This window comes from Amyelois transitella, chromosome 17 (genome assembly GCF_032362555.1).
Source record: "Amyelois transitella isolate CPQ chromosome 17, ilAmyTran1.1, whole genome shotgun sequence".
Taxonomy (NCBI): domain Eukaryota; kingdom Metazoa; phylum Arthropoda; class Insecta; order Lepidoptera; family Pyralidae; genus Amyelois; species Amyelois transitella.
This window is the reverse complement of record NC_083520.1, coordinates 6,599,715-6,609,947: the sequence shown is the minus strand read 5'-3', so window position 1 is coordinate 6,609,947 and position 10,233 is coordinate 6,599,715. Positions and strand designations below refer to the sequence as shown.

The window sequence follows — 10,233 nt, the reverse complement described above, 5'->3', positions numbered from 1 at the left end:
AATAGACTTTTTGACTCTTGGCCAAAAACTTTTCAGCTATGCATCGCAATGAAAAGACCTGATCCGTACATCCGATTCCCTTTCGAAATCCGGCTTGAGCATCCCATATTTTGTCATCAGTTCATCATTGTTCATCTAATACAACTGTTTTTATATCAATGACCACATCAATAGCATCACAAATAGCTAGTGTTCTCAAAGCTTCCTTGTTTCATATAAACGATTCCAATGTTATAACAATGCTATTCCACGTTGTTTTACATGGAAGCTTTAATGAGTATTTTAGGTTCCCGGTAATGCTTATCTGCGTTTTGTCGAATTGAGCCAAGATCACGTGTCTGTTTTTTATGTACCTACTTGATGACTATAGATACAACACTCGACACAATTTTATATTCCTCCATCTGTCAGTGAACAATGTGAGCGCTGATGAACTTTTGATCTTTCCATTCATTTTCGCAATTACGCGAGAATATTCGGCGTCTAGTAGAGTATTAGGTACTTAAAGAGTGTCTTGAAGGCACTGTATAGTTCGAGTTCAACAAATGCAGAGCATGTTTCCAATATTGCGACTACGCCTACTACGTCCCGGTACGCCGCCGTACGCGCTGCTTACGAAGCTACGGGGTCATCCCCGTGCGTTAAAATAGTGCGTGAATGAGAGTAAGGCCGATAAATGTTAAGATTTATGTAGTACTTGTATATACACGAAATTAATGAAAATGTCCAATTTGTCTATATGTGTCGAATCTGTCCGGACATTTATTCGTTTATGACCGCCACTAATGGAAAGTTTCCGACATTTTACAACACTAGTGTGAACCTATTGTGTTATAAGCCAGGTGTTTCCTTTAGAATAAACTGCCTAAAAATCAAGCCATATCATTAGTCTATTTATCATTTATTCTTTTTAGCTGGCCCCAAAAATACCAAGCTCCTATAGGAGCTTTATATGTTGAAAGAGTAGATGGTCGCCAACTACTTGTTCTTCTAAATAAATGCCATTCTTTAATAGACCAGCGTGAGATTTGACTCGACTAGCCTCAATCATCCATGCCTGGAGAGATAATTTGCTAACCATTAGAGAGTATGTCCCTGTGATCTGGCCTATTAGAACCTTCCGCAGGTTCGTGATTGCTACAGGCTCACACAGTGCCCTGGTTTGCAGGTCTGGTAGCCAAAAGCATTGCATCCAAAGGGGGACTGTTGGGATATAAGTTCCTGTTGCACAATTAAGGTGTGTCAATAAGGTTGGCAGGTGGAAATATCCAACCTAAATTGTAGTCCCACTGTCGACTGAATGTGTCGCAAAAAGTTGCTGACCCTTCAGAGTCAAACATAGAGGTTGACCACTCCTGTTTCTTTGGATGCCAATAATTTTATATTTGGGTGCTCCCCACATTTTGAACAGAGCCTCCGAGGCCAGTGTAAGTACCACTCGGGCACTGATCGACCTCTTCTAGAACTGAGCGTCGACAATACCGGTTTATCCTTCCGGGAAGGGATCGACTGTATTGGCCTGTGTATACCCAACAAGTCCTCTAGATGGCACTCTATTGACACATATACTGCATAAAGTTCTTCTAGGTTTGAGTGCCAAGTGTTCTGAACATTGTATTTCCCTGAGAGGAAATGACCATTCAGGAGAGCGCCTAGTTCGCATCCGCTGCGTCTAGGCCAGGAAGTGAGTGACTTCTCTTTTGCTCAATGGTGTAAAGCTGTGGTTTATTGCTCCAAGCCACCAATTTAGATCCTGGATAACTTCCAGAATTCTCTTAATTTAGGCAGTTTGCACTACCGTCCCCTCTCTGTTGTATGACTACATACATACATATAATTAACGTCTATGTCTCTTGCAGAGTAGACAGAGCCAACAGTCTTGAAAAGACTGATAGCTGTTTGTTTGGTTTAATTATAGAAAAGAGATTTTCTTGTGGTAGGATACACATTCCTTGTTGGGTGTCCTCTGTGAGAACTAGATAATCGATTATCTGAACAGACATCCCAATTACTTGTAATTTGTCTGCCAACCAGAGAATTCTAGATTTTTTGCTAGAATCTCTGTCACCACACAAGACAGACAGTGCTGTTTTGATCTGATCAGACAGAAAATAGTTATTTTAGTAAACTATCAATCTCATACCTCAGGCTCTTAGAAATTCTGAAAGCCAGTTTGTGACTGTTGCAAAGATTTGAGGGGCTGGTGAAAGACCAAAAGTTAGGGCAGTTACTTGTAGTTATTGCCCCTGGTAGATGATCCACAGAAATCATCTGTAGTTTTCTGCTATTGAAATGAAAAATAGCTTGTTGCAAATCTACTTTTACAAGGCAATCCTGCTTTTGGAGGAAAACAGAAAAATCAATCTGAGATACAAATTTTGTAAAAACAAAATGGTTGACGCCCTGCAGATCGAAGATGGGTTGCATGATCCCATCTAGTTTCTGAACTAGGAACATTTTTTGAATAACCTGTGGTTAGATTTGGGGCATGTTCTAACATCCCTTTTGGATGAAGACATGATAATAGACCTATGCTCAAAATGCTTTGTTGTGAAGGATTTGACAATATTCTTGGAAGGATATATATAAGGCAGTATTCACTTAAAGGGGGTACGGCCCTGGTATATTGTTTCGAGTCTGAACTTACTTGCTACCAATATGTCCAATGCTTGAAAACATGATCTTTCAAGCACTCACCTCAAAAGAATGCGTCATTGTCCTAGAGTTGACTTATTGGAAGTCAGTCCTCATCACAGATTTAAAAACATTTCTTGTTGTTTTATTTCATTATCACAGTTAATAAAGTTGAGTATGTATTTAAAAAATAATAATAATAAAAACAAATTATATTCTGAGGATTCTAGGAAGTTTTTCCATGCATTGGCAACATATTTGTGACTAAAGGCCTAACTATTTTTGCATTTAAATCAGACTTAAAATATTTGAAGTTTGTTTGTTTGTTTGTAATATCTTTATTGCACAGAAATTGACACAATTACTTAATTACTTATTTTATTTTATTACATTTATATTAACTCAATCAATCTTTATCTTTCTCATTATATAAAGACTGACTTGATATTTTTTTATTTGACAATGCCACTTTCCTTTAATTAGTTAGGTGTATTCAGACATAGCTTTGTGCCACAAAAGAAATAATAATTTCAGAATTGGGCAAATTTTCTAATCTGGGAAAGAATTTTTTTTTTTTAATCTGTAATGTATCTCTAAGATTCATGTTTGAGGATGAATCAGTTAAGACTTCAATTTGTTAAATTTATATTTAGAGATTAAATTGCATCTCACTTCAATGCACTCGGACCTTTTGTACCACAAATAAGTTGCATATTATCCCATTTTTTATTAGTTTGTGATCCCTGACCAAAAATAAATTAACTTGGTCAAAAAAGGTTTCATTCAAATTACTATTTTATTGGTAGCGCTCCCCAATCAACTAAACTCTGCAGACCAGCCTGATATATACTACAGTGTAGTAACTACACTGTTCTAAATTTATATTTTGTTAGTCGGCAATGAAATTTTCTATTGCCAGCAAATAGTCTTTTTTGTTTATTGAAATGGTAGACTTCATTATTAACCTGTAGTGATACAAATTTCAAACTAGCTGTGCCGGTTTGTAATGTTTTTTTGTATTGTATACCCTTCCAAGACTTAGAACCAAATTTTGCAAAGTTGTCAATTCTTTCAAATGTTTCTTCTCAGTTGGTGGAATAATCACATTAATTTAAAGCTCGATACCTCCTTCGCCCAAAGCCAAATCAGTATTGTTAAATTAGGGTTTCTCAAAAAGCCCTGATGTTATGTTGACGGGGCAGCCCCATCATCACACTACAAAGATTAGCATTTGACATGGCAGGCATATATGGGACAGTGTTCACAATGTAATTAGAAAAGCAAGCGACCCGATTAATCCAGGAATCAATTCTTGCATCGTGAGATTTTTTATTGTACTTACGTCGATTGTTTGGTGGCAAACTGGCATGACTGTCTTCATCTTCCGAAGATGAAGAACGAATTAGTTATACAACTGCCCTCAGCCACCGGATTCACATTTTGCTCTCCATTTGGAGCGGCAGATGTGGACCCTCTGAACCCACTCACGTTTGAACTTTGCATATTACTTACGTAAAATTATTGCAATATTTTCTTGGTTTCTTATCGTGGTAGATAAAAAACCCACTTTGAAACACTTTTCATTCAGTAATACTAATTATTTTGAGTTTATGAAAAAATTTTCATAAGCGAAAAACCGTTGCGCGGCAAAACCAAAAACGCTATGAAGAGATGACATTGACAGGATGGATATGTCTTGCGGTGACCCGAAATGAAAGCTAAACCAATGACAATTTGTTGGCTTTATACCGTATGTATGGTAAAACCATAGACAGCTTCTTCATTATCTATGCTGTGTGTTAAGACCGTATATAATGTATTTTATTGCTTTTCGAAGTATTCTCCGCGAAATTTGACATTACTCACATGGGTGTATCAGATATTCATCATTGCCTATAAAAAATAATTATAATACTGACTGACAACTAACAACGTCCTCTTCAGCGCAACGGCCATTTGATCTGACAGATGTCAAACTATATTTTTCGCCTTGTTTCGGTGTGTCGGTTTTTCTTTTAGATTTTGATTATTTCCCTTCCCATACCAACGCTAAACAAAGTGAAAATTAATTGAATACCCTATTATTATTATAGTCTACCGAAACAATTAATAATGACGAAGGTGTATTGTGCTGTATCTAATTGTAAGATAAATTTTCACAATAAACCTCCCAATTTGACGTTCCATTCGTAAGTTTCACTTTTGATTTTTATTTTATATGCGCTCGCTGAATTCCAGGAAAAGAAATTTAAAAACAATCATATCCTCGTGTTTATATCATATCATTTGCATGTCATGTATGGTGAACTTGAATCCTTAGCAAGGCATAAAATGTTGGGAACTAATTTTGTGGTGTTATGATTGTTATTAAGACCTGTTTAACCTATTTAAAACAGAGATACGCTGAAGTTTACCACAACTGACGGATTCACGTGTACCTTATCTAAAAAAAAATATACACCTTAACCCTATTCAATTGTGCTGCAATTTTACACACAAATAAGCATTGTTTCCTCACAGTGCAAGAGCTCTTTATGGCTCTAAAATCTGCCATTCAAAATTTCATACAGCACTTTTACAAAGGAATTTGCTTGGACTAATTTATAATAAATTCCTTTTTCAATATATGCAGTTACAAAAAGAGCCTCCATATTCTTACACAATTATACACTTAATGAATAAATTAATTATAAATTGTATCTTAAATTAAGGATAATAATATTTGTTCGTCAAGGAGTATTAGTGCTCAAATTGGTAAGGTGCCACCCACCACCCACCTTGGCCATGTACCATGACTATTTTCAAAGTTATGTACATGAGTTTGCCAATGCCAATGCTCTTACAGTGAGGGAATATCATGAGAAAACCTGCACATTCACTACATATGTAACCATCAATCCAATGTGGGTCAGGTTTACCTAAAATGATTGTGAAGGTCAGATGGGAGTCGCTTTGTGTAAAAACCTGACTCACCCAATCCAGGATCCAACACTACTAAATATGTATTATGTAACATCAATGTAGGTACCTATTTTCACAAAAAATATATTGATTGATTCATGTGTAACTTTGTTGTGGTAGATCACTTCTTTACCATGAAATATATTCTGTATCCCTTCAAAACAATAATTTAACATTCAAATTTATTGCAGTTGCCCTACGAGTAGTGAGATGAGGAGTAAGTGGCTTCAGGCATTAAAAAATAAATGTAGCATGTTGGATTGGTCAAGAAGCAAGATCTGTTCCAAGCATTTTGAGAACAAATATTTTGATTCCCAAAGGAGACTAAGAGAAAATGCTGTGCCAACCATCTTTAATGCTGTTAGCACTATCAAATCACCATTGGTAAGACTTAAAGTAATTTTTCACAACCTTATGAATCTCGTTTGTTTTAATGCAGGTTATTTATATACTTTATAATATTTAATGCACATTTGTTTATAATACATGTAAATAAACATGTATTTAAAGTTAGTAGAGCACATTGTATGTATACTTAGAATGTTCTTGCAACTCACAAGGGATATCATATCATTCAAACTAAATGAATGTATTTAGTAACCAAATCAATTTTCTTTCAGAATTCACCTATGATAAAACACAAGACCAAACTTGATAAAATTCTGAGTAAGATGACTCAAGCAGAAATTGCCGCTGACATCAAAAATTGTAGAAGTCGGTTAAAGGAGCCAATAATTGACAATTACATCACCGACACATTAAAGTGTAAAAATGAAACACCATTGGAAGTGAGGTTATGGCTGGAGATTAAAAAGCAAGAGCATTTGAATTCCAGACTCTCAGAGCAAATAGCTCAGCACAAGCGAAATGCTGAGATACTTCAAAATAATTTAGACCAGTCAGCGCAAAGTAAAAAGGATATGCAGCAAAATATTGACAATATGAAATACATTGTCAAGTGCCTTCAGGAGAAACATGCTACTCTAGAAGAACAGATTGAAATTCTCACTGATATAGAATCTAGATAAACTAATTCAATGTTTTGTTCATCCTTATGGAATATTCTTTAAATAAAAATACCCTATTATGTACAATAAATATGCTTTTATTTGAATTATAATTTATTTTAGACATTATGATTAAATAGGTTCAGTCTTGGACTTGAAAATTAAAATCCACATGTACTAATTTACCGCATATAATTATAGTCAGTAAAATGATATTTCTATCTCTGTTTCAATTGTTTCTCAAGTATTTCTCTCAATTTTCCTTTTTTATTGGTTTTATCAGCGAGTGGCCTACCCAGTGGAATGATTTCCATTTGTTGGATGCGACGCCTAAACTTCTGATAAAATTCCAGGACACTAGGATTTGCCCAAACATGTCTAGAGTCAAAATCTAGAACTCTCAGTGTTTCTAAACTTTGTGCTCTGCTGAGAGCTACATATGCTTGACCAGCTTCAAATATTTTGGACAGAGACATCTCAACACAATCCAGGGTTAGTCCTTGTGACTTGTGTATTGAAAATGCCCAAGCTAAATTCAGTGGCACTTGTCGACGACATATTAAAGATCCATTGGAATTCTTGACAAACCACCGTTCTGCTCTTGCAGTATATTCTTTTTTATTCTTAAATCTTACCACCGGCAACCCTTCTTCAAATCTAACTACCACTCCTCTTGCACCATTGACTAGTCCAGCATTAACATTAATATTCTTTAGCAACATTACTTGAGCACCTACTTTCAGTACCAACTTGGAAGGTGCTATAGTCTGCATGTCAAGTAATTTAGTTGAATTTTCACTATCTTGAGATGAAAACACCTTCTCTTCACCTTTCAAATTTTCTAATTTTGAATCATTTATCAACTTTGAATCATTTGTGTGTGAGCATAATCTAGTAGCTAATATGCCATCACTTTCAATCTTCTGTCTGGCAGTCCCAATCAACTTTTCACTTATTTCTTTGGTGACTCGACCAATCCTTATACTGTTGAGAATGGATATAAATTCCTTATCTGTTTGCCTGTGCACCTCTTTGAGTTCAAAACATAGATCAATGCATCTTTCCCAACACTGTGTTTGGAAACAGAATCTCTTCTCAGACTTTCCTTTGTCCACTACAGGTGGCAACTGTAGAAAGTCTCCACACAATATGAGTTGTATTCCACCAAAGGGCTTTTCGTTCTTCCTCACATGTCTTGCAACAGCTTCCAATTTCTGTAAGTAAAGGAATCAAGTATGTTTAACTGTTTGAATATGGATAAAAAAATATCATCTGGTTTTTGCTTAGGTATAATTGTTTGGTTAAATGGTTAAATTATAACAAAAAAATATTATATTTACCTCAAAGAAAGTTCCATCCACCATTGAGATTTCATCAATAATGAGATGTTTACACTTTCTCCATTTCTGGGCCACCATAGTAAGTTTGGTAGCTCTCTCTCTAAGCACATCAAGTGATCCACTACCATCTCCTATACCTGCAAAGGCATGAAGAGTGGTTCCACCTGTAAAATGAAAACTTGTTTAGTACAACATATAAAATTGATGTTAATCCCAGTTACATCCTTGCTTTTCTGGAGAGAAGCCTAGATTGGATAAGGCAGGTATTTTCACTAACTTTGATTCAAATCTTTATTGGATTATCATATAACACATGTTGAATGTGCAGGTTTTTTTATTTGGTAACAATAAGATTTTACATTATTATAAACAGATTCATATGATTCAGTAGGTATAATGGGATTAAAAAATTAATGCATAAAATAACATTTACCAATATGACAAGCTGCAACACCTGTAGATGCTGTGGGCATTGTAACATCAGGTGGAAGGGCTGCCACAATTCTTTTCAACAGATAACTCTTTCCAGTTCCAGCAGAACCCGTAAAAAATACATTTTTCCCACTCACACATGCTTCCAGAACCCTTTGCTGTTCAGGGTTTAAAGAATTAGTGTTTGTTAGTGGTGATGGTGAATATAATTTCTTAGGAGCTGGCCCTCGAGCTGGGTCTTCAGCTTTTCGCTTCTTTGATGGTGGTGATGGAGTAGTGAGTGTAGACTTAGGTATTTTACTTTTCGCGGTTTGCAAATCACCCACTGTTACCGGACTAATTTCTTCAAAGCTTTGAGCTTTACCACTCAATAGTTTGGCCCGCATGCCTTGTTTGGATGGCATTGTATCAGTTTTCTTCTCTTTGTCACCAGTCATTTTTACAAAAATTGTTCGTAAAAATGTAACAAGATTGGTTGGTGGTGCATTGGAGATGAAAAGCGTACAACCTACTTCTTGAAACTTCACACTTGCTTTACCTTCGGCCATGAACTTTTTAAATACGTTTATACCTTTTAACGCTAAACGAATATTAGCAGATTTATCACTTGATATTTCCATATACATTTCTCTAAATTCATTGCGAATTAGGCGAAGTGAAGCAGTTTTATGAGCAACCTTTCTCAATATAGATCCTTGAGGGGTTGTCCACTCCACAGTCACAGCACATGACAAAAAAGATTCTCCTGTAGCCATAATTTCTATTATTCACTGTTTAATTCATAATTCTTCACAAAATTAATGTAAAATAAAATAACGCCGCGCCAAACAATTTGCAACCGCAAGCGCAGTTATTTATTCAACGGAAACAGCGTCAATCAAATTTCCTTCACGTTGACGTTGTTTGTCAGCTTGACATTGACAACTCAGCAACTTGCAAAACCCACTGGCAAAGCGAGAGCCCATCGAGGAAGAGCAAACGCAAAGATTACTCTTCCATAACATTGGCAGAATCACCGAAAGTCCGGTGGAAGCCATAATATAGAAAAGAAAGAAAGCTTACTCTTTCAGCGTGCTTTGAGCTTGCTTGGGTTGGCTTGTCACATATTTTGTCAAACTTTTAAAAATTGTATAATTAAACGTGAAACAAGCCGCCTTAAAGGTTAGTAGATACTCTTACTAGGTAACTCTCAAAAAAGCAACATTATGAAAAACCACAGAAAAACATTCGATGCACATTTAATGCTACCACTGTCTACATTTCCAGTGTGGGTTAGGTACGCATCCGACACTAACGCAAGGAGAAGGTAGACACACATTAAGAGAAAGATCATTCTATCTGAAAAAGACGTTAAAACAGAAAAATGTCAACCAAACATAGCAGTCTTCCAATCTGATCCTTCGAGCCGGATATATACATATGTATATTATTATAAATATATGCCTATAGCACTTAGCCTATTGAATAATGTAGCTTACCAATGGTGAAGAATTTTTTAAATCGGTTTAGGTAGTAGTTTTTGGGTTTATTCGTTACAAACATACGAAAATACTAAGCTAAATAAAATAAATGTTTTCTTTTTATTACTTGTGTGGACAAGCTGATAAAAAACGACCATTAGTAGATACCTACTACCTAGGTACCTACTTACTAACAGCAATAAAATCTACCTATTTTTTTATTTTATTCTAATGCCCATCTATAAATATATTGAATATTCATCATAAATCATTAGCAGTAAATGACGAAATGCGACTACAAATATCGTATTTAGCTTTATTCAATTTTATTTGGTTTCCGGAGACAGCCTGTCACATTCTGGACGGCTAATAACTCATCGCGCGATCGTAAATGCGGCT

At 35.6% G+C, this 10,233-nt stretch overlaps 2 protein-coding genes across 2 annotated transcripts; one reads left to right on the top strand and one right to left on the bottom strand.

The window, feature by feature from the left end:
* Nucleotides 1-4,584: 4,584 nt before the first annotated feature.
* Nucleotides 4,585-6,693, top strand: LOC106134346 (uncharacterized). The gene is made up of 3 exons (XM_013334367.2): nt 4,585-4,823; nt 5,787-5,979; nt 6,216-6,693. The coding sequence occupies exons 1-3, from the start codon at nt 4,747-4,749 to the stop codon at nt 6,621-6,623; spliced, it is 678 nt and encodes a 225-aa protein (XP_013189821.2). The 5' UTR covers nt 4,585-4,746; the 3' UTR covers nt 6,624-6,693.
* Nucleotides 6,694-6,724: 31 nt separating this feature from the next.
* Nucleotides 6,725-9,224, bottom strand: LOC106134348 (ATP-dependent DNA helicase PIF1). Its single transcript, XM_013334369.2, has 3 exons — nt 8,376-9,224; nt 7,943-8,106; nt 6,725-7,816 (listed from the first exon to the last, which is right to left on the bottom strand). The coding sequence occupies exons 1-3, from the start codon at nt 9,127-9,129 to the stop codon at nt 6,821-6,823; spliced, it is 1,914 nt and encodes a 637-aa protein (XP_013189823.1). The 5' UTR covers nt 9,130-9,224; the 3' UTR covers nt 6,725-6,820.
* Between the last annotated feature and the right edge of the window lie 1,009 nt (nt 9,225-10,233).

Excerpts from the sequence above, each read along its gene's own strand:
- LOC106134348 (XM_013334369.2), bottom strand. The coding sequence starts at position 9,129 with ATGGCTACAGGAGAATCTTTTTTGTCATGTGCTGTGACTGTGGAGTGG. Across the intron at positions 8,107-8,375 it reads TGTTGCAGCTTGTCATATTG|GTGGAACCACTCTTCATGCC; the intron begins GTAAATGTTATT and ends TTCATTTTACAG. Across the intron at positions 7,817-7,942 it reads TGGATGGAACTTTCTTTGAG|AAATTGGAAGCTGTTGCAAG; the intron begins GTAAATATAATA and ends CTTTACTTACAG.
- LOC106134346 (XM_013334367.2), top strand. The coding sequence starts at position 4,747 with ATGACGAAGGTGTATTGTGCTGTATCTAATTGTAAGATAAATTTTCAC. Across the intron at positions 4,824-5,786 it reads CCCAATTTGACGTTCCATTC|TTGCCCTACGAGTAGTGAGA; the intron begins GTAAGTTTCACT and ends AATTTATTGCAG. Across the intron at positions 5,980-6,215 it reads GCACTATCAAATCACCATTG|AATTCACCTATGATAAAACA; the intron begins GTAAGACTTAAA and ends ATTTTCTTTCAG.